This window comes from Lithobates pipiens, unplaced genomic scaffold (assembly GCF_037356315.1).
Source record: "Lithobates pipiens isolate NorthernLeopardFrog02 unplaced genomic scaffold, aLitPip1_a1.2 Scaffold_22, whole genome shotgun sequence".
NCBI classification, from domain to species: domain Eukaryota; kingdom Metazoa; phylum Chordata; class Amphibia; order Anura; family Ranidae; genus Lithobates; species Lithobates pipiens.
Window position 1 is genome coordinate 102,798,814 of NW_027507784.1, and position 22,459 is coordinate 102,821,272.

The following is a 22,459-nucleotide window of genomic DNA, read 5'->3' on the forward strand; positions in this document are numbered from 1 at the left end:
TATTTTTTCTGAGGATTTAAATCTTTCCCATATTCCTATGTGGGTCTGGAATCGTCCTTTGTCCCTGCTCTCCTGATGTGCCATTTTTTGGTAATATTCTATTCTATCTCACATATCTGGTTTTTCACCATTTAACCAGTTCTTTGGGATCAACCCTTTTGGGATTCAACCCTTTTGCGGCATTTAGGAGTGCAGCATTAAGGAACAAACATATCTGAGGATTATATTCTATTTTCTCATTCGTAACTTCTTTAATTATGCCCAGTATTTCTTGCCAGTACTCCTTTATTTTTGGGCACTCCCAACAGATATGCATCATGGTTGCCCTTTGATTACATTTCCTCCAGCATAATGGGGAACTCTCCGTTTGGTAGTGATTTTTCCTTACCGGTGTCGGGTACCACCTATCCAACAGTTTGTAGTTCATTTCGATAGTGTTCATGTCCCATGCACTATCATGGACTGCTCCGATCATCATATCTACTTGACCATTGTCAAGTTTTAAATCCATTTCCTTTTCCCATTGGTCTATAAAGACCGGTCTTCATTGTCCGTCTAATTCCGAGAGGATTCCATATACTTTTGATATTCCTTTCTTTAATGACTGTTGCATATAACAGAGCCTTTCCAAGGGCCTCTTATCTCCTTCATCCCTAATTGGCTGTGAAAGTGTTTTTACGAAATGTGTTAGTTGAATTTGATTCCAATCGTTAATTTCCCATCCTGTGCTTTTTTCTATTTCTTGTCATGATTTCATCTTGCCCTTCCTTGTGACATCTTTTAATTGTGGATTTTTTATTTTGCGTGCTGTGAATATCTTGTCCCCTGGTATGAAGAAGTTTGTTCCCATTAATACCATTAACGGCGAGTTATATTCCCACTTCTCTTTCCGATTCAGTATGTCCCAGATTTTAAAAACATTTTCAGTCATAACATGTGTGCCCCGATCCAATATCCTATACTTTTGTGGTACCCATATATTTTTGTGTAGTGTGCTCCTACTTAATGTGTTTTCCATCTCTACCCATGTTTTTGAACTATTTTCATTTGTCCACTGTATCAATCTTGTTAATACAACTGCTTTATAATATCTGTATATATCTGGGGTTGCCAGTCCACCGTGTTCCCTTTTCCTAGTGAGAAGTGCAAAATTTATTCTTGGCTTTCTATTCTGCCAAATACATTTTGTCATCAATTTTTTTATTATTTTGAAAAAGCTCTGTGGAAGCCCTATTGGTATCATTTGGAACAGGTACATCACTTTTGGTAGAATGACCATTTTAAGCATGTTTATTCTGCCTATCCATGACAGTGCACGACCACATGTTTTTGCCAAGTCCGCCTTAACCTTGTTTATTAATGGGATATAATTTGCTGCGTACAGCTTATCAACAGTTGGGGTGATTTTAATTCCTAGATATTTTAATTCTTCTTTAACCCAAGTAAACAGGAGTTCTTTTTGGAGGACCTGTACTTCCCTTTCTTCTACTCCTATATTTAATATTTCTGTTTTAACAGGATTTATTTTAAAATTAGAGAGTTCCCCATATTTTATTACTTCTTTCAGCATATTTGGCAAAGTCTCCTTCGGATTTGTCACATACATCAGCACGTCGTCTGCGTATGCCGCTATTTTATGTTCCTTTTAGCCCACCCTCACTCGTCCTATATCCCTGTTGTTTCTTAGGGTCGCCAAAAAGAGTTCCATTGTTAGAACATATAGGAGGGGCAAGAGAGGGCAACCCTATCGTGTTCCATTGCGCATCTCGAAACCAGCAGATAATCTCCCATTGACCCTCCCCATGGCAGTTGGACCAGTATACAAATTCTCATTCCACTGCATATACTTTGGTCTTATTCCCAGATGTCATAATGTATCCATCATGAATCCCCAGTCTACCCCGTCAAATGCCTTTTCGGCATCTATTGACAGGAGTAGAGCTGGGGTCCCATTCATCTGCCCTTTCCCTAACATCAGGTTTGTTTTTAAACTGTTGTCTCTTCCCTCTCTGGCCGTGACAAATCCGGCCTGGTCGGGATTTATCCATTCTGGTATTCATTTTTTTAACCTAGTGGCCAGTATTTTTGCATATATTTTTATGTCTGCATTTAAGAGGGCAATGGGTCTATAACTTTTAGTTTTATCTTTTCCTTTAGGTAATATTGTAATATATGCCTGTAGTGATTCTTTTCTGGTTTGTTCTTTCTCTCCCAGATGGTTTAAGTATTCACATATTCTGGGGACCAGAAGCTCTTGGAATGTTTTATAGTATTTTATCGTGAAACCATATGGTCCTGGACTCTTTCCTAATGGAGTATCACTTATTGCCTGTTTAACCTCTTCTTCCGTGATCCTTCTTTCCAATTTTGTTAATTGCTCTGCTTGAATTCTGGGTAATTTTGCTTCTTTGAAGTAGATCTGGATCCTCTTTCTCCTGGTTTCCGCTTCTTGAACCGATTCTTCCTTTTTTACTGAATATAATGCACTGTAATAACTTTGAAATGCAGCTGCGATCTCTGATGTTTTATTTACTATTTCTCCCTTTTCATTTTTGATCTTTTCTATATAGTTTGTTGATCTCTTTTTTCTTACTAAGTTTGCTAAATGCTTTCCCATTTTATTTCCCCACTTGTATCTCTCTAGAGCCGCTCTGTGGTTTTTACAGCTGTCTTCTTCCTCCAGTACTTTTTTCAGTTGTTCCCGTGCTTTGGTCAGTTCCCGAAATATTTCCTTTTTCGCTTGTTTTTTATGACTTTGCTCTAGTTCATACATTTTTTTTGATGATCTTCTCCATATCTTTTTTCCATTCCTGCTTTTTCCTTGTTCCAATAGCGATCAGTTTACCTCTAATTACCGACTTATGGGCTTCCCAGATGGTTGCTTTCGCTAAGTCTACAGTTTTGTTTTCAGGGAAATACCTCTCTATCTCCTCTTTGATGGTTTTAATGTTTTCCTCATCTTCCAACAGGTCTTCATTCATTCTCCAGATGCCTCTTCCCACCGATTCCCCTTGTAATTTAATTTTTAACACTACTGGTGCATGGTCTGAGATTGTTATTATACCAATACTTGTTTCTAGGATGTCCTCCAGGGTTCTATGCTCCACTATGATGTAATCCAGATGGGAATACACTCCATGTACTGCTGAAAAAAATGTATAGTCCTTTCTATTCTTATGTTGTAAACGCCATGGATCTACTAGTTGGTGCTCAAAGAATTTTTTTTTTTTTTTTCTTAGCCTGCCTAATTTCTCTATCTATTACTATCAATTTTGTAGTCCATGGGGAAGTTGAAGTCTCCTGCCAGTATTAATTTTCCTTGTTTAAATTCAATTCGATATTTCAATATTTTTACGAGGTGTTTCTTCTGGGTTTTGTTTGGACAGTATATATTGGCAAGTGTAAACATATTATTATTTATTTTTCCTGCTAGAAAAATAAATCTTCCCTCCGGATCTACCTTTTTTCGATTTCAAACTGAATATCTTTTCGCAGCCCGATTGCCACCCCTCTTGCCCTGCTAACTGGTGAATCCCCGTAAAACCAAGTTGGTAAGGTTCTTGAATGTATTTTAATATTTGAGTCCTGTGTTATATACGTTTCTTGCAGGAATACTACTCGGCCTTATAGCTTTCCAACTCTCGTAAAATTATTTCTTTCTTCCTTGGCAGGTTCAGGCCTCTTACATTATAGGACACTACTGTAATGCTGTCCCTATCCTCCATATCTATCTAAGTCCCTGCATGTCCCCGAATAGGTAGTCCAGGCAGGGCCCTCCCACAGCGATGCGCGGGGCTTTTATCTATCTTTTCAATAACAGGAAAAGCTATTTTTCTTCTAAATATGAACACATTCACCTCAGTTCCCCCTTCTAACCCCCCTCCACTTCAGCTCCACCACAAGCTCCTTCTTCAGACTCTTCCAAGTCATGTTCTGTTCTTACTTCAGGTGGTGGACTACTATCTGCTGTTATCTTACTTTGTCCCCTTTTTTCCTTCTTCTCCTTGATTTTGTGTTGCCTCCCTTTCCCCCTGGTGGTCTTTCTCCCTCTCCCTGCAATAAATATCTGCTCATAGGGCCCGGGCCTAGGCTAGTGCACAGTGATTTCGCAGCCGTTCCCCCGCCTCTTGTCGTCTTTCCTCTCATTTTTCAAAAAAGAAAGGGGAGGCAAAGCTCGACTTGTCCAAGTTCAGGTGTAGGAATAGAGTATGTATTGATCTACCTATTTCTTACTTCATGGTAAGACTGGTGTACGTCTTTCACACACTTTTACTGTATGACGGAAAAGGGAGCAGCATATACAAATGAAGGAACCTAAACCAACAGAGTTTTTCTGTATTTGCTTATAAAAAAACAAAATAAAAACAGAACCGTATTCAGTTTTACCCGTTTTCACCATAGTCTCTCGGCAGACTTATATATTATTTTTTCTTTCCCCTTTTCTTTTCTCCTTCCTGCCCTTCTTCCTCTTTCCCTGTCAGTCTTTTATACACTCCTTTCTGGATTCTTTCTGGATTCTTTATTTCCCCTTAACTTCAAACTTTCAGAGTCCCAGACAGTCCAATTGCATACAAGCAAATATATAAACTGTACTTATCTGTTCCAGCCACATAGTAATGTCAGGTCCACTTTCATCATATATTTTCAGCCTGCTGCCTGTAACTTCACCTGCTGGCGCTGTCTCAGAGTCTCTCCGGGGGGCCACCCCGCTCTCCCCTCGCAATCTGCTTTCTCCATTCCTCCCTCGACGTTCCTCTGCAACCTCCAGGCTCCCCCAATGCCGAGGACCGCCCACTGGCCACCGGGATCCCGCTATGCCGCTCCAAGCCCCGGGGGTCCGGACATCCGGAGTGCCCACTCGGAGCCCCTCCTAGCAGCCTGCTTCACCACAGCCTGCCTCGCCGAGAACCCCCGGGATCCCCAAGGAGCCGCCAGGAACCGCCGGTCCGCCCCAGGCACAGCGCCCGCAAGGACACACTCGGGAGTCACAGCGAGAGGTATGGAGGGGCAGGTCAGAGGCAGGGACAGGACTTCTCAGCCATCATCCTGGTGGGAGGCGAGAGGTCTCGGATCCTCACGGCATGCAGCTCATCCGCGCCATGTCAGACTCCTCCCTCTCCGGCCATCCGCTGACACTCAGCTTCTTTAGCAAGACATTGGTTGTCTTGGAGGTGTGTTTGGGGTCATTATCATGTTGGAATACTGCCCTGTGGCCCAGTCTCCAAAGTACATGTTGGCATTCATGTTTCCCTCAATGAACTGTACCTCCCCAGTGCTGGCAGCACTCATGTAGCCCCAAGGCCATGACACTCCCACCACCAGGCTTGACTGTAGGCAAGACACACTTGTCTTTGTACTCCTCATCTGGTGGCTGCCACACACGCTTGACACCATCTGAACCAAATAAGTTTATCTTGATCTCATCAGACCACAGGACATGGTTCCAGTAATCCATGTCCTTAGTCTGCTTGTCTTGTTTTTCAATCAGGTAGGCCCCTGCACTACATAGTTGAAGGTAGATCTGAAGGAAATTGTACAATCAGATTGTGTAGTGTATGGGCAGCTTTATACAAGTACATAGAAGAGAGTGGATGGAGGCAGTCAGCTTTCAAGCCCCGTTCACATTTCTGCATAGCTGGACCTCACATTTCTGCATGTGGCTTTTTTGGGGTTCTTTTGAGCACTTTTGCTCATCACTCAAGGCAAAGTGCTAATTTTCTGTGCATGGAGCCTCACTGTTTTTGTTTAAATACTCCAATTTCACTTTCAGGCCCCATTCACACTGAGCATAGTGGGAGCTCCCATTTTTTGGCTCGTTTTTACCCATGACATGCATAGGGCAGCTTGTTGATTTCAATGGACTGCGCTACAGGTGACATAGTAGTTCATGGGACATTTTAGCTCATTGCGGCCTGCATGTTTTTTACTGTGAGTTTTGCTGCATTTCTCGCTCTGTTTTTCACATGGCAAAATGTGTTTGTGTCATTAAGAATTAATGGCACCGAAAGCACAACTAGTTAATTTTAGGTGTATAAAGGTAGCCATATACAGTACAATCTCTATCTCTGTAAGATCTCCTTTAGGTTTACCAAAACTATATAATATTTTTGGTAAACGCGTCATCTATCCGATCACTCTGTATCCAGTTGGGCAGGCCTTTGCACTACATAGTTGATGGTAGATCTAAAGGAGATTGTACAATCAGATTGTATAGTGTATGGTCAGCTTTACAGAACCTAGGACATACTTCTCTTGTTTTCAGTATTACAGCTCTATCCACATAAGTTGTTATCTGATTGCTCAGCTTCTGCACACTCTGCCAAATATATGATCTATGGCTGTGTATTTAGTAAGAACGATATTCACTGATCTGCTGGAATGGTGGAAGGCAGATGAAGGGTGTACGCCTTCCTGTGTCATGTACGTCTGTCCAGATGTATTGGAGAAGTATTTTTTATACAGTCAGCTGGACACTGAGGTAAGGGGTATGTGAGAAAAATAGAAAGTTTATTTTTATTTCTGCAAAGAAAGTAAATTAATGGTATATTGGTACATAGGAAAGCTGTAATTTAGAAAAAAAGGTAAACATTTCTTTAGATTCCATTCACAGCTGAGTGTATCAATTTACTGTTTTTTTTCGGGCACTTTTTAAAAGCTTTTTTGCAGCTTTTTCAAAGCGTTTTAGAAGTGTATTAGAAGCATTTTACAGCTTCAGGCATTTTTTTTTTTACCCAATAGAAAGCACTAGGGGGAGGAGAGGGAGAGGAAATTAGATATGTAGTTCTGCTATTTGAGCAGATAATGCTTTTAAAATACTCAAGTCAGGCATATTCATTGAAATCTATAAGGCCAAAAATGCTTGTAATCTGCTTCAGGCATTTTCTTCAGGCAACAGAATGCTCAGATGTGAACAATGACTAATGAAATGAATGGGATCTGGCTTGTTTAGCGTTTTAGAGCTACAAGCTTCAAGCAGAAAATCGCTCAGGTGTAAGCAAGCTATAATAAAACTATCATAAAGTGTAATTCATGTTCTTCAACTACCAGTAGTTTTATTGAGAGTTTTGAAAGAGGTGCATAATAAAAACATTAACAGTCTTCAAAAAATAAAAACATAGAAAAAAATTACAAAAGTACCTGCAACTTGGCAGTAGGAGTAGGTCACGCAGAACCTTACACCAGTAGAATGTTTATTTCAGTTTTGCATTGAATAAAGATGTTGATTAGAGAGGGCATGTTTTATATTTGACTGAACTTCAGCTTTAAGAAAAACTTCCTATTCTCCTCACCCAGCCTTTTACCTTTCCCTTTATCCATTGCCATTTATCAGTCACATTTTATTTTAAAGCTCTCAAGTGAAACTCAATAAACTGTAATGTCTGTGTTGTTTTTAGTACAATAAGGGCCGGTTCACACAGCGATGCGCGGCGAGGCGTCTCCGACTTGCCTCGCCGCGACCTGCACGGACCTCAGCGGCGACTTGCAGAGGACTTCTGCATAGAAGTCAATGCAAGTCGCCCCCGAAGTCGCCCCGAAGTAGTACAGGAACCTTTTTTCTGAGTCGGAGCGACTCGAGTCGCTCCTCTCAGAACGGTTCCATAGCACTGAATGGGGGCGACTTGCGGGAGCGAGGCGAGGCGAGCCGTGTCGCCTTGCCTCGCGTCGCAGTGTGAACCGGCCCTATATTGTATATTGAAAATATCTTTGTATTTGTCTAGCAATATGCTTTTTTTTACACTTTTACCGAAGCTATATTTTGGACAAGAATTCGATTTTTACATTTTTTTGGAGTTTTTCTTTTAAAGTAGATTTTGTTAAAAATTAAATTCAGTATTTTATTTGTCTTAAAAACAAAACCACTTGTGCGTAAAATTTCATTATTACAGAAGTTCAGCTCTGTTCCATCCCCTTAATTGTCATATCTAATATCCTGGAGTACAATAAAATATGTATCCATCACTTGATAAATATATTCTAAAATGGCAAACTTGCATTCAAGTATGATAAACGTGTAGGGAAATAATTGTTTATGGCGCACAGTTTAAGCTGTTCTAGTAATCATGTTGAAAAATACAATATTTATTCATTAGATCAAATTTAATGAGGCCTCCTGGCAGTAATTATAAAAATTACTGTAGCAGTAAATTACTAATGAGTTGTGATGTGCTCCCTACCTGTGAGGAAGGACTGGGGGTTGAAGAAGCCTGATATCCAGACAACACTTGGGAGACAGAGATCTTGAGTCCAGGAGTCAAGTTCCCGGCAACGCAAAAGCAGATCGCTATACCTAGAGAGTGAGAGAAAGGAAACAATCAGTTGAATGTATTTCCACAACAGCTGGAGACCTTCAGGATATATATATATATATATATATATATATATATATATATATATATATATATATATACACTATATATAGCATTTTGCTTTCTTGCTATAACCTACTGTTTCAGAAGTTTACAATTATCCAGGGTTAGTTTTCAGTATTTACAGAACGCAAACACAGGGCAGCACTCAGTAGTGGAAATGACATAACTGTGCATGTGTTTGAAAACTACTGAATATTTTATTTATGGTACTTATATAGCATTGTCAGTTTATGCAGTACTTTATACATACACTATATTGTCAAAAGTTTTGGGACACCTTTGGGCTGAATTACAGCGGGGACTGCAAGCTAAGCCTTCTCCTCTAACATCAATGCCTGACCTCACAAATGGGCTTCTGGAAAAATGGTCAAACATTTCCAAAGACACACTCCTAAACCTTGCGGACAGCCTTCCCAGAAGAGTTGAAGCTGTTATAGATGCAAAGGTGGGGGGGGGGACGACTCAATATTGAACCCTATGGACTAAGACTGGGATGCCATTAAAGTTCATTGTGAGTGTACAGGCAGGCACCCCAATACTTTTGATAATATAGTGCATATATTATACATTCACATCAATTCCTGCTGTCAAGGAGCTTACAATCAAAAATTCCCTAGCTCACATTCATACATACTAGGGACAATTTAGACGGGAGACAATTAACCTACCAGCAAGTCTTTAGAGTGTGGGAGGAAACCCACGCAGGCACAGAGAGAACATGAAAACTCCACGCAGGTAGTGCCATGTTTGGGATTTGAACTGACTATCCTAGTGCTGCTAGGTAGAAATGCTAACTACTTAGCAATTGTGCATTTCTCCCAACCAAATTAAAACCAGTGAAGGTAAACAATATCCCTATTCTCCAAAAATAATCCATTTACATCCAGTAATTAATAGCCCTGTAATCTGTTTTTCAGAAATCTTTTCTTACTGTGTTTTCTTGTAATGTTCTCCTTGAGCTCCCACACCCTCCTCACTTCCTTTGTTTGGAACAAGTAGTTCACGTTAGTTGCAGTCATGTGTACTGCTTTGTGCACAACACAAATCCTATATAGGCAACCATAGTCCTTAGACCATCTTGGAAGTGAGGAAGAGCAGTTGGCTAAGTTCCTATAAAGAATAAGCAAAGCCACCCTCCGATAGGAAGACAGATAATAGCAGCAAAAAAGGAATTTGGAGATTTGAAGGATGCTAAGCACAAAAGAAGGTACTTTTTGAGTTAAGAATACATACTTGAATAGAATTTTAGTTTAGAGCGACTTTAAGCTTCAATTCCAACCTACACAAAAGTGCTGCTTTCTATCTGTATCTTGTTAGGCTTCTATATCAGCTATAATGTGGTCTCCACGTTATGCCAATATTGTAAGGTAAATAAGTAACAGTATGGATCCCCATCTAGCATTGGCTCAGTATCCATCCAGTTTGGGCCCACGTGCACCACATACTAGCACATTATTGCATTCTTATATTTTAAACAATGCACTCTAAGCTGTCACCGACTGCCAGAACTTCCATCTTCACCTAGTTTTCCTTCTGGGTTGGCACCCTGGGGCTGTTTAAATGACTGGCCGCAATGACATAACCCCTGCACACGCACACAGGAATCACAATCATGGTATGGCACTCTCTGCACTCAGGGCACACTGTGCATAAACAGTGATGTCATCGGCCAGAGCCAATGTGAATAGCTCCTAAATGGCGCACGTTTCAGGGATATTTACAGTAACCACAGGTAAGGCTTATTGTAAGCTTACCTGTAAATACAAGTTTTAAGTGGGTTTACCACCACTTTAAATGGTCACAGTTCCAGTCTTGTGAACTCAGGTGCAGTTGTAAAGGTCATTGCACAGGCCCCACACAGCCTTGGGACCAAAGTATAGCCAAACAACACTGGTCTGGGACATAGATTTGATTATACACTTAGCAGAACAGGACCCTCTTATGCTTGGGCCCTATGTGCAGTTATGAGAGTTGAAACATAAATCCCATTTAGTTTTCAGCACAAGGTGCATTTATAAAGTAGGCAAAGGTCCAGATGTACTTCTGTATGTGTCATCACTGTGCACTTATGTAAATGTAAGTTCCCCCCAAAAAATTTGTATTGAAAAATACAGTCAGAATAAAATCTGAATTGCATTTGTCACCCATACATTGTTTAAAAATACCTTTGGACTGGCTTTGATTAATCACCAGAACTTTTTACCATGACAAGGAAAGGGCAGATTTTGTGTGCATGAAACCATTTAGGGCTCATTCATACCAGAACACGGTACAGGAAAACCCACTGCATGTTTACTGCACCGCATTCAAAACAATCTGCTGTGGGTGTCAATGTGATTCTGGCAACACCCCAAATGCAGGTTGCAAATGCAGTGTGTTTGCCTGCACCAGATTGCATGGTACACAGGGCGTACTGGGCATACTGGGCGAACTGGCCCTTAGGATCAGTTCACCCAAAACAGTTATTTAAGTATATTTTAACAGAATTAAAAAGGAACTGCAGTCTGCTCACATAATTTGATATAAAAAACATCTTTGCCATTCTGAAGCTTCCCTCCAACCACTTTGCATATTATTTTATATAAACTGTGAGTCTGTACTTACCAAATATGCGGCAGAAATCTCCCTCCACTAAGTTTGGCTGCAACCATTTTAACTGTGGGCAGCTGAAGCTGCTGCCTTTTCACTTCCTGGATTTACACAGACACACAGAGGCATGCCTCCAGCACTGCGGCTCTCATTGGTCCTCTTATGACTAATCCCCCCTCTCTTCCTGGCAAACTCTCACAAGAGTGAGAGAGAGATCTGTGCATGCTGTCATAAGTCCTGGCTTTTTACCAGACAAGAAGCAGGATGTGGGCTGTATAAGGTATTTACTGGCAGAAACAAAAATGTTTTACTATTCAAAGTTAAAACAACAAGGGCAGAAGATTTAATAGATGAAAAATTGAAAAAAAAGACTGAAAGTCTGCTATCCTCCAGCTTAATTTTTCTGTAAAAGAATACAGTGAATAGTGGCACAGGCTGTAGTATATAAGGAGCTGACCTAGTGATCAACTTCTTTCCATTGGGGTAGTTGGAAAATTTGTGTTCTATCAGAACATGCAACAAAGGAATCCCGCTGTCAGAATAAAATGGTGCAGTGGGGAGGTTTCCTTCATCCACTTCGAATGATTGGATGGGAGAATCAATTTTTTTTTTTTTATGAGGTGGTTGACTAATAAAAATATAAAAAAAGAATAATCTACAGCTATCTTTAGATTCTATAGTCTAGGGCAGTGGTTCTCAACTCTTGTCCTCAGGACCCACTAACAGGCCAGGTTTGCAAGATAACTGAAATACATCACAGGTGATATAATTTGCTGCTCAGTTATTGCAATATTCTAGTCTGCATCTCCCCAAGGTAATACCTAAAAACCTGGCCTGTTAGTGGGTCCTAAGGACAGGAGTTGAGAACCACTAGTCTAGGGGCTGAACCAGGTTGTCAAGTAAGGAACTTTCACCACTAGAATTCTCAGATCATTAGAACCCTGAGCATCAGTTTCGAACCTACATATTATGATTGGCTGTCCGAGGCTCGATTACTGTTAGGTGAAAGTAGTAAAGTAATGTGTATGTTTATGTGAATTCTAAATAAATTGGATTCCTATTTATACTAATAGACCTTCATATTAGACTCTCCACCAGTGCACAAAAGTACAACAATAAATGCCAATCACTTGATGGGCAGAGTTTTATTGCTTCATAAAAAGCACAATGGACATGAGATATGCCCAAGTTTTGCCATTGTTCAATTTGTATTAAGGCCTGGCATCTCTTCTAAGTGAAGGCAATTACCAAGCCTCCCATAGATAAATAAAAAATCTGAATAATGAAGATTTATTATGTTAAGAGTAGTTAGGAGCCTTTTTCTTACAAATGAAAACAGCATATCATCTCTGAAAATCAATGCTTCATTACATATTGCATGCCAGTGAACTCTGAAGCTGTGTCAAAGAGAGAGTGCTTGTTAATGGAATGGAAATGTCACAGTGTTGCATATTCTAAGAAAGGCTCTTCAATAATTCCAAGAAATGTAGACATCGCTGGGAGTCACAAGTCAGAGTGTAGAGAAGATCACGGCTTGATATTACAACGGTTTATGCTTTGTGTCTAGAATATCCGACCAGATCAGGAACTGGCACTATATAGTTATTGGTTGATTTTACCCATCTAACGGATCAAATCTAAGGCAAACCTTACTCGTGTGTCGCTAGCTTAAAGCTTAACTCCAGTTTTGTTATGAAAACCACAATGCTCTCTCTGCATGATCTTTGCAAGATTTTTTTTAAATCAGTTTTTATTAGGCTTTTCAATTTCTTTCTCATACAAACGCAGAACCTGTGCATGATAAAAAAAAACATACAAAAACCAGCATTAATGGCCATACAGTGACATTAATACAAATGACAGATAAGGAGTTGGGCATACAGTGCCTTGCGAAAGTATTCGGCCCCCTGGAACTATTCAACCTTTTGCCACATTTCAGGCTTCAAACATAAAGATATAAAATTTTTATTTTTTGTGAAGAATCACCAACAAGTGGGACACAATTGTGAAGTGGAACGAAATCTATTGGATTTTTGAAACTTTTTTAAGTAAGAATTTTTTCCCCCAATGGAGCAAAATAGATCATATTTATTTGTTTTTGGTTTTCTTCCTCCGGATCAACTGTGGAGGATCGTGTATATGGAGGTTTTCTATTGCGTTTGTAGCACCCAGCGTTAATGCAGGTAAACTATAGTCTGGCCCGGGGCTAAACCTGAGCCATGGAATCTGGGTCAGGGTTTTTAGAGGTTAGGACTGGATGACTCTTCCAGGCTGCTCTCTAGTGCCTCTCCCTGGTTCTAGAATGTTGGAGAATATTCTAGAAATTTTCTATTCTATTTGAATTCAAATCTATTCTAATCGAAATTGGAATTTTGGTAAACAGTTATATTATGTACTTTCGATTCTATTCTTTTCTATTCTATTATTTTCTATTCTATTCTTTTCTATTCAAATTCAAATTAATTTTATAAAAAATTTTAATTTCAGAAGATGGTTATATTTTTTCAATTCTATTCTATTGTTTTTTCTATTCTTTTTTTTGATATTCTAGTCTATTCTATTCTGTTATTTGCTATTCTATTCTATTATTTTCTATTCTATTAAAATTCTAATTAATTCTATTTGATTTTTGGGAAGTGTTTATATTCATTCTATTCTATTCTATTCTTTTATAATCTATTTTATTCTTTTATGATCTATTCTATTCTATTCTAATTTAAATTTATTCTATTTTAAATTTGAATTTGAGAATATGGTTATAGTCTATTTTATTCTATTATTTTTTATTATATTCTTTTCTTTTCTATTCTATTCTATTTTGTATTTTATTATTTTCTATTGTATTCAAATTCAAATTTATTCTATTTGAAATTCAATTTTCAGACGATGGTTATAGTCTATTTTATTCTATGCTGTTCTATTTTTTATTCTATTATTTTATTTTATAGTTTATTCTATTCTATTTTGTTCTGTTTTACTCTATTCCTTTATTTTCTACTCTATTATTTTGTATTCTGTTCTGTTTTACTATTCTGTTTGAATTAGAAAAGGAATTAGAAATGGATTTAAAAACTGAATTTGAATTTAGTCCAAATAGTTTTTTTCGTTATTTCGGATTCATTTAAATTCCTTACTATTGTAATTCATGAATTTGGATACATCTGAATTTACTAATAAAGAAAAAAACAAAACGAACTGCACACGTCTAGTAATGAGGCCTCTCATTGTATCAGATGGGAATTTATAGGCTTGGAGGTATGGTTATGTGAGGTGGTATTGGAACTATTTGTAGTAAAGAAGGGTAAAACCATCTTAACCTGGGGCTTTTTCTGGGGTTTTGAGTCTTTTGAAACTGTGTGTAAAACAGTTAATATATTTTTATATTCTGCTCTATATTGGAAAATGCAATTATTTTTAACCTGAGCTGCTTTCTTTACTGTGTTTTACAGTCTGGGAAACAATACGATGCAGGATTCATGCACTATTTTTTATTTGTAGCCTGTTAAAGTAAACCCTCATCTTGTAAAACAACCCATTACCTTATATTACAAATTAAAGGCAAAACATATAGCTATAAAAAAAACACTATAAACACCCTTTTCCCCTTTTTTATAAGTGATCACATTCCTTCTCTTTTCAGCTGCATAAGAGCTGGGGGAGGAGGTACAGCAGTACACTGAACTTTCCCATGAAAGGCCATGGGGGGGGGGGGGGGGGTGGTGTATAAGGGCAAGTCTGATCATTGGAAGGGGCAGACTGAGTTCTCAGCAGAGGGACTTATAGGAACACCAGGGATTTTACACAAAGGAAGCAATACAAAGTAGACAGGATAATTTTTAATACAGGTATATAATACAGCAGTCACACATCAGTAATATGAAATGTTGGGTTTATATACTCTTTAACTGCATCCCGACTGCCTCACGCAGATATACTGCGGCAGAATGGCACGTACAGGCAGATAACGTACCTGTATGTTGCCCTTTAAGAGGTGGCTTGTGCGCCAGGAGCTCAGTGAGCATGAGCGTGGATCCCGCGGACTCGGGATACCTGCGATCCTCTCACGGGTAGGAAGAACGGGAAATGCTAATGTAAACAAGCATTTCCCTGTCCTGCCTAGTGACACTGACACTGATCACAGCTCCCTGTGATCGGGAGCGGTGATCAGTGTCGTGTCACACACCGCCCCCCCCCCCCCAGTTAGAATCACTCCATAAGGCACGCTTAACCCCTACTAGAGCCACCTAGTGGTTAACCCCTTCACTGCCATTCACATTTACACACTAACCAATGCATTTTTAATTGCACTGATCGCTGTATAAATGTGAATGGTCTCAAAATCGCACCAAAAGTGTCTGATGTGTCCGCCATAATGTCGCAGTCCCGATAAAAATTGCTGATCGCTGCCATTACTAGTAAAAAAAAATAATAATAATAAAAATGCCATAAAACTAACCCCTATTTTGTAGATGCTATAACTTCAATAAACGTTTAGTGCGATTTTTTTAAACAAAAATATGTAGAAGAATACATATCAGCCTAAACTGAGGAAAAAAAATGTTTTTTTATATATTTTTTCGGGATATTTATTATAGCAAAAAATAATGCGTTTTTTTCAAAATTGTCGCTATTTTTTTATTTATAGCACAAAAAATAAAAACCGTAGAGTTGATCAAATACCACCAAAGAAAGCCCTTTTTCGGGGATAAAAAAGGACATCAATTTTGTTTTGGAGCCACGTTGCACGGCCGCGCAATTGTCAGTTAAAGCGACACAGTGCCGAATCGCAAAAAGTGCTCTGGTCTTTGGCTTAAGTGGTTAACCTTTCATATCTGTAGCACTGGGCAAATACATAAATCACACAAACACATCTCATAAAGCAGACTTGCTGGAGATTTGGAACCCAGTGTATCTTGTAAAAACATAACTCCCTATAGATTCTTCACATAAACTTAAAAGTATTGCTTTGACAAGGGCTTCATTGTTCCACAGATTAGGCAGCTGAAGTACAAAGTCTACCCTGAAAGTGATAAGATCCTGCAGATCTGCAGTGCTTTGTGGTGCCGCTTCCTCACCTGCACCTTGTGACTTTTCACAAGTAGCAAGCAAACAGTTACACCTGATTAATGATAAACAGAAAATAGCGTTAACCATAGTAACCAGTCAATTTCAAACCTACACTAGGACAGTGCAATTGATTTGATTTGGCAATTCTGCAATTTTTCTAAATTATAGGGGTACCTTAATTTTGCATGCAATGTGTTTTCCTGTGATGCATCTAGGTGCTAATTTTGCTGGCACTGAGGAACTCTAAACCAGAAAGGAAAAGAAGTGATTGTTCACACCCACAAAATAAAGCATTAAACTTAACCACTTGCCGACCGCCGCACGACGATGTACGTCGACAGAATGGCACGGGCAGGCATATGGGCGTACCTGTACGTCCCTGCCTTCCCGCGGGTGGGGGGCCCGATCGGGCCCCCCCCCCCGGTGCCTGTGGCGGTCGGTATTCGTTCGGGAGCGATCCGGGATGAGGGGGCGGCCATTCATTCATGGCCACCCCCTCGCGATCGCTCCCGACGAATGGAAATGCTCCGTGACATCACTTCCTCTCCTGTAATGTAAACACAGGAGAGGAAGTGATGTAATCTCTCCACCGTGTCGGTATTTTTCGTTCCGGCACCGAGGAGAGAGGATCGGTGAGTTGCACCAACACGACACTACACAGTAGAACATGCCAGGCACACTCACACCCCCCCTTCACCCCCCGATCACCCCCCCAATTACCCCTGCCCCCCCAGTCACAGTGACACCAATTGCATTTTTTTTTTATTTTTATTTTTTGCATTGGTGTCATTTGTGGCTGTAATAACTGTTAGGGCAGTTAGGGTTAGCCCCCTTTAGTTCTAATGTACCCCCCTAACCCCCCCAATAAAGGTTTAACCCCGTGATCACCCCCCGTCGCCAGTGTCACTAAGGCTGGGTTCAGATTGCAGCGCTTTATGAGAACGGATGTGATTCGCACCGCACTGCAGTGCAAATCACATCTGATCTCTGTGCGATTCGAGTTCAGCCATACAGATAGTATGGCTGAATTCGCGCCGCACCCGCCGCAAATTCGCACGGGACCCTTTTTTTGGTCCGCAGCAGAATCGGATCGCATGGGTGTTCACACCATGCGATCCAAGTTTGCAGATCGCACTGCGATATGCGAACTGATCTGGGGGTGTCATTAACATTTCACTGACTCTCCCAGCAGTTCGCATAGGGCAGTGTGAACTGCCGCCGGGAGGCATGCGATGCGGGAACCCGCCGCGGATTTGTGGCGTTCCTGCATCGCTCCAGTGTGAAACCAGCCTAATAAGCGATCGTTTTTCTGATCGCTGTATTAGTGTGACTGGTGACGCTAGTTAGGCAGGTAGGTATTTAGGTTCGCCGCAGCTTTTTATAGCGCCAGGGACCCCCATATACTACCGCATAAAGCCCCCTGATTGCCCCCTAGTTAACCCTTTCACCAGTGATCACCATATAACTGTTACAGGTGACGCTGGTTGGTTAGTTATTTTTTTATAGTTTCAGGGCACCCGCCATTTATTACCTAATAAAGGTTTAACCCCCTGATCACCCGACGGGTGTCATTTGTGACTGTAATAACTGTTAGGGCAGTTAGGGTTAGCCCCCTTTAGTTCTAAGGTACCCCCCTAACCCCCCCAATAAAGGTTTAACCCCGTGATCACCCCCCGTCGCCAGTGTCACTAAGGCTGGGTTCACATTGCAGCGGTTTATGAGAACGGATGTGATTCGCACCGCACTGCAGTGCAAATCACATCCGATCTCTGTGCGATTCGAGTTCAGCCATACAGATAGTATGGCTGAATTCGTGTCGCACCCGCCGCACCCGCCGCAAACTCGCACGGGACCCTTTTTTTGGTCCGCAGCAGAATCGGATCGCATGGGTGTTCACACCATGCGATCCGAGTTTGCAGATCGCACTGCGATATGCGAACTGATCTGGGGGTGTCATTAACATTTCACTGACACTCCCAGCAGTTCGCATAGGGCAGTGTGAACTGCCGCCGGGAGGCATGCGATGCGGGAACCCGCCGCGGATTTGTGGCGTTCCTGCATCGCTCCAGTGTGAACCCAGCCTAATAAGCGATCGTTTTTCTGATCGCTGTATTAGTGTCACAGGTGACGCTAGTTAGGCAGGTAGGTATTTAGGTTCGCCGCAGCTTTTTATAGCGCCAGGGACCCCCATATACTACCACATAAAGCCCCCTGATTGCCCCCTAGTTAACCCTTTCACCAGTGATCACCATATAACTGTTACAAGTGACGCTGGTTGGTTAGTTATTTTTTTATAGTTTCAGGGCACCCGCCATTTATTACCTAGTCTCACTAGTGTACCCCTAAATTTAGGGGTGTCTACTTTCCAAAATGGGGTCATTTGGGGGGGGTTTGTGCCATCTTGGCATTTTATGGCCTTCAAAACTGTAACGCCCTTAGAAAGCCTGAAGGCGGTGCTTGGTTTTCGGGGCCCCGTACGCGGCTAAGCTCCCAAAAAGTCCCACATATGTGGTATCCCTGTACTCAGGAGAAGCAGCAGAATTTATTTTGGGGTGTCATTTCACATATGCCCATAGCATGTGTGAGCAATATATCATTTAGTGACAACTTTGTGTAAAAATAAAATAAAAATTCAATCGCTTGAGGCAAAAAAATAAAATATTCAATGGGCTCAACATGCATTGTTAGTTAGCGGGATCAGCCCAGATACCTGCTAGCACCTGCGTTTTGCCCCTCTGCCCAGCCCACCCAAGTGCAGTATCGATCGATCACTGTCACTTACAAAACACTAAACACATAACTGCAGCGATCGCAGAGTCAGGCCTGATCCCTGCGATCGCTAACAGTTTTTTTGGTAGCATTTTATATTTAAATCCGGAAGGCAGTGCTTGGTTTTCGGGGTCCCGTACGTGGCTAGGCTCCCAAAAAGTCCCCCACATGTGGTATCCCCGTACTCGGGTGAAGCAGCAGAATTTATTTTGGGGTGTCATTTCACATATGCCCATGGCATGCGTGAGCAATATATCATTTAGTGACAACTTTGTGAAAAAAATAAATAAAAAAAAAAAGTTTGTAATTTTCCCGCAACTTGTGGCAAAATATAAAATATTCCATGGACTTAACATGCCTCTCAGCAAATAGCTTGGGGTGTCTACTTTCTAAAATGGGGTCATTTGTGGGGGTTTTGTGCCATCTTGGCATTTTATGGCCTTCAAAACTGTAATAGGTAGTGAGGAGTGAAGTCAAATATTTACGCCCTTAGAAAACCTGAAGGCGGTTCTTGGCTTTCGGGGCCCCGTGCGCGGCTAGGCTCCCAAAAAATACCACACATGTGGTATCCCCGTACTCAGGAGAAGCAGCAGAATTTATTTTGGGGTGTCATTTCACATATGCCCATAGCATGTGTGAGCAATATATCATTTAGTGACAACTTTGTGTAAAAAAAAAAAAAAAATTTTTTTTTTTGTCATTATTCAATCGCTTGAGGCAAAAAAATAAAATATTCAATGGGCTCAACATGCCACTTATCAATTTCCTTAGGGGGTCTACTTTCCAAAATGGGGTCATTTGGGGGGGTTTTGTACTGCCCTGCCATTTTAGCACCTCAAGAAATGAGATAGGCAGTCGTAAACTAAAAGCTGCGTAAATTCCAGAAAACGTACCTTAGTTTGTAGATGTGACAACTTTTGCGCAAACCAATAAATATACAGTTATTGACTTTTTTTTTTACCAAAGACATGTGGCTGAATACATTTTGGCCTAAGGGCCGGTTCACACAGCGGGCGATGCGAGGCGACACGACTCGCCTCGCCTCGCTCCCGCAAGTCGCCCCCGTTCTGTACAATGGAACCGTTCTGAGAGGAGCGACTCGAGTCGCTCCGACTCAGAAAAAAGGTTCCTGTACTACTTTCGGGCGACCTCGGGGCGACTTGCATTGACTTCTATACAGAAGTCATTTGCAAGTCGCCGCCGAGGCCGCTGCAGGTCGCGGCGAGGCAAGTCGGAGTCGCCTCGCCTCGCCTGCAGTGTGAACCGGCCCAAAATGTATGGCTAAAATTGGATTTTTCTAATAACAAAAAGTAGAAAATATCATTTTTTTTCAAAATTTGCGGTCTTTTTACGTTTATATCGCAAAAAATAAAAATCGCAGAGGCAATCAAATACCATCAAAAGAAAGCTCTATTTGTGGGAAGAAAAGGACGCAAATTTTGTTTGGGTACAACATTGCATGACCGTGCAATTACCAGTTAAAGCAGCGCAGTGCCAAATTGTAAAAAGACCTCTGGTCATTGACCAGCAAAATGGTCCGGTCTGAAAGTGGTTAAAGGGAAAAGTATCCAAGTAAGCTACCATTGTGCATGACCTAACCTCAAGCCCGAATTGAACCCCTAAAAACTTCTTGAAGTAATCCCCCAAAAAAAAAACAAGAAATATGTACAGAGCTGTTTGTTTCATTATACTCTCTTTCCTACCAACTTGGTTGAGGGGCATTTAGCAGACAATACAAATGTTAAAATGTTATATTTTTGCTTATGTTAACCTGACTGATAACAACTCTAAAATATCCTTGCAATCCCTCTCCCTCTACCTAGGGTGCCCTCTATTACCTAGCGTAGTGGTCACCAGGCAGCTCAAAGATTACTTTTCTCTTTATATGGAACCCCTCTTCATGTTGGTTAAGACTAAAACACAAATCTGGACCAGGCTACTACTGGGTGTACATATCAAAAAGGATAAAAGAACATTGGGGGGGTCCTGATGACTAGTCATTTTTTGGTCAATTCAGATAGCAGCTTACTGACTCACCTAATCAGGTGGAGTTTCTTGTAAGAACAGGAGAGGCAGCCAAAATAATGAAGGAAAAGGAACAAAAAGTGGTTTAACCTGATTAATCTTTATTAGAACAAATATGTAGAAAAGTGTATCATTGGCCGGAAAGCATATTCATTAGGGAATTACACACAGTAGAACTGACAACGTTGTCAGTTAAAAACACATGCCCAGGAGTTCAGCCATGCCAACATCATCCACTCCTGTCAATCATCCAAAGTCACTTATTGGTGTAACTTATCAAAAAACGCATATACACATCGGGCGAGGTGAGTTCTGGGAAACCTTGGTGGCACAGACTAGTATTATGCTTAACCGTGGACCTCCAGACTCCCTATATGCCCTTAAAAATGTTGCATTAGGTATCTACAGTGACAGTAAATGCATTGATCATCACAGACAAGTAAATACAGCTTTTAGGTTGGAAAGTATCCCTGCCAATTGGTAGAAATGGTAGGTTTAGTTTCTTGATGTAGCACTATCAGTCATAGAGATGGTAAATCAGTTGAATGCAATACGCAGTGATATATAAGTGACTTGAGCCTAGGAGGCGTAATGGATCCGCAATAAGCCTTTAAACATTCAACTAGGGATGAGCTTCGTGTTCGAGTCGAACGTACGTTCGACTCGAACATTGGCCGTTCGGCCGTTCGGCGAATTCCGAACGTTTTGGCCGTTCGCGTCAAAATTCGAGTGACGCGCGCGCGGACCACAATGCACTGCGTTGGCGCAGTGCATTGCTGCCCGATGATTGGCCAAGCATGCACTGTGACCCCGCATGCTTGGCCAATCGCAGCGCCGGCAGCGAGGAGAGCCATGATTGGCCACAGGCATCCTGCCTGTGGCCAATCATAGCTCAGGCTGTGTAGTGCACGCCCCACACTATATAAGGCCGCCTTTAAGGCGGCCTCCTGTAGTGTGTTACTTTGCATCTGAAGCAGTGGGTGTTCTGTGTACCTTCAACACAGTACACACCAATCGTTTTTGGCTGATTTCCTATCTTGCTGCTGTGTAGTGGTTGTTGTCTGTGCCCTGACTGCAGTATACACCACTATATTCACCTCACCTATATAGCTAGTGATCTAGCTTTAACCACTTAACAACTGCCCATTGCCGATTAACGGCTTCAGGGCGGTTGTTTAACTCAGAGAGGCCGTTAATTAACGGCCTCCCAGAATTCTGCTCTCGCGTGCCCCGAGGTGTGCGCACTCGAGAGCATCCGTGACCGCCGGGTCCATAGGACCCGGCGCATCACGGTAAACGGCCGCTCATAGCGGCCGTTTACCACGTGATTGCTCCGTCAAATGACGGAGTGATCACTTGGAAACAAACCGGCGTCATGTTATGACGCCTGTTCCTACCTCCCCTTTCTGTACCGATCGGTACAGCGGAGGGGAAAGAGATCGGTGTCAGCAGCGATGTGGGCTGCATCTGCAGTGCCCACATCGCTGCTCACCGAATTTAACCCCTCAATTCCCTGCCAATACTCTGCAATACCAGTGCATACTCTGCAGTACCCTGCCATTACTCTGCAGTACCCCGCCATTACTCTGCAGTACCCCGCCATTACTCTGCAGTGCAGTACCCCGCCATTACTCTGCAGT

General features: G+C 41.4%; 1 protein-coding gene across 1 annotated transcript in view; it reads right to left on the minus strand.

The window, feature by feature from the left end:
• Window positions 1-22,459, minus strand: part of LOC143925685 (dynein axonemal heavy chain 11-like) — a 701,866-nt gene that overhangs the window by 15,017 nt on the left and 664,390 nt on the right. Inside the window, exon 68 of the mRNA XM_077450147.1 lies at window positions 8,175-8,287. Within this exon, the coding sequence (XP_077306273.1) occupies window positions 8,175-8,287 (113 nt within the window). The remainder of the gene's footprint in view (window positions 1-8,174; window positions 8,288-22,459) is intronic.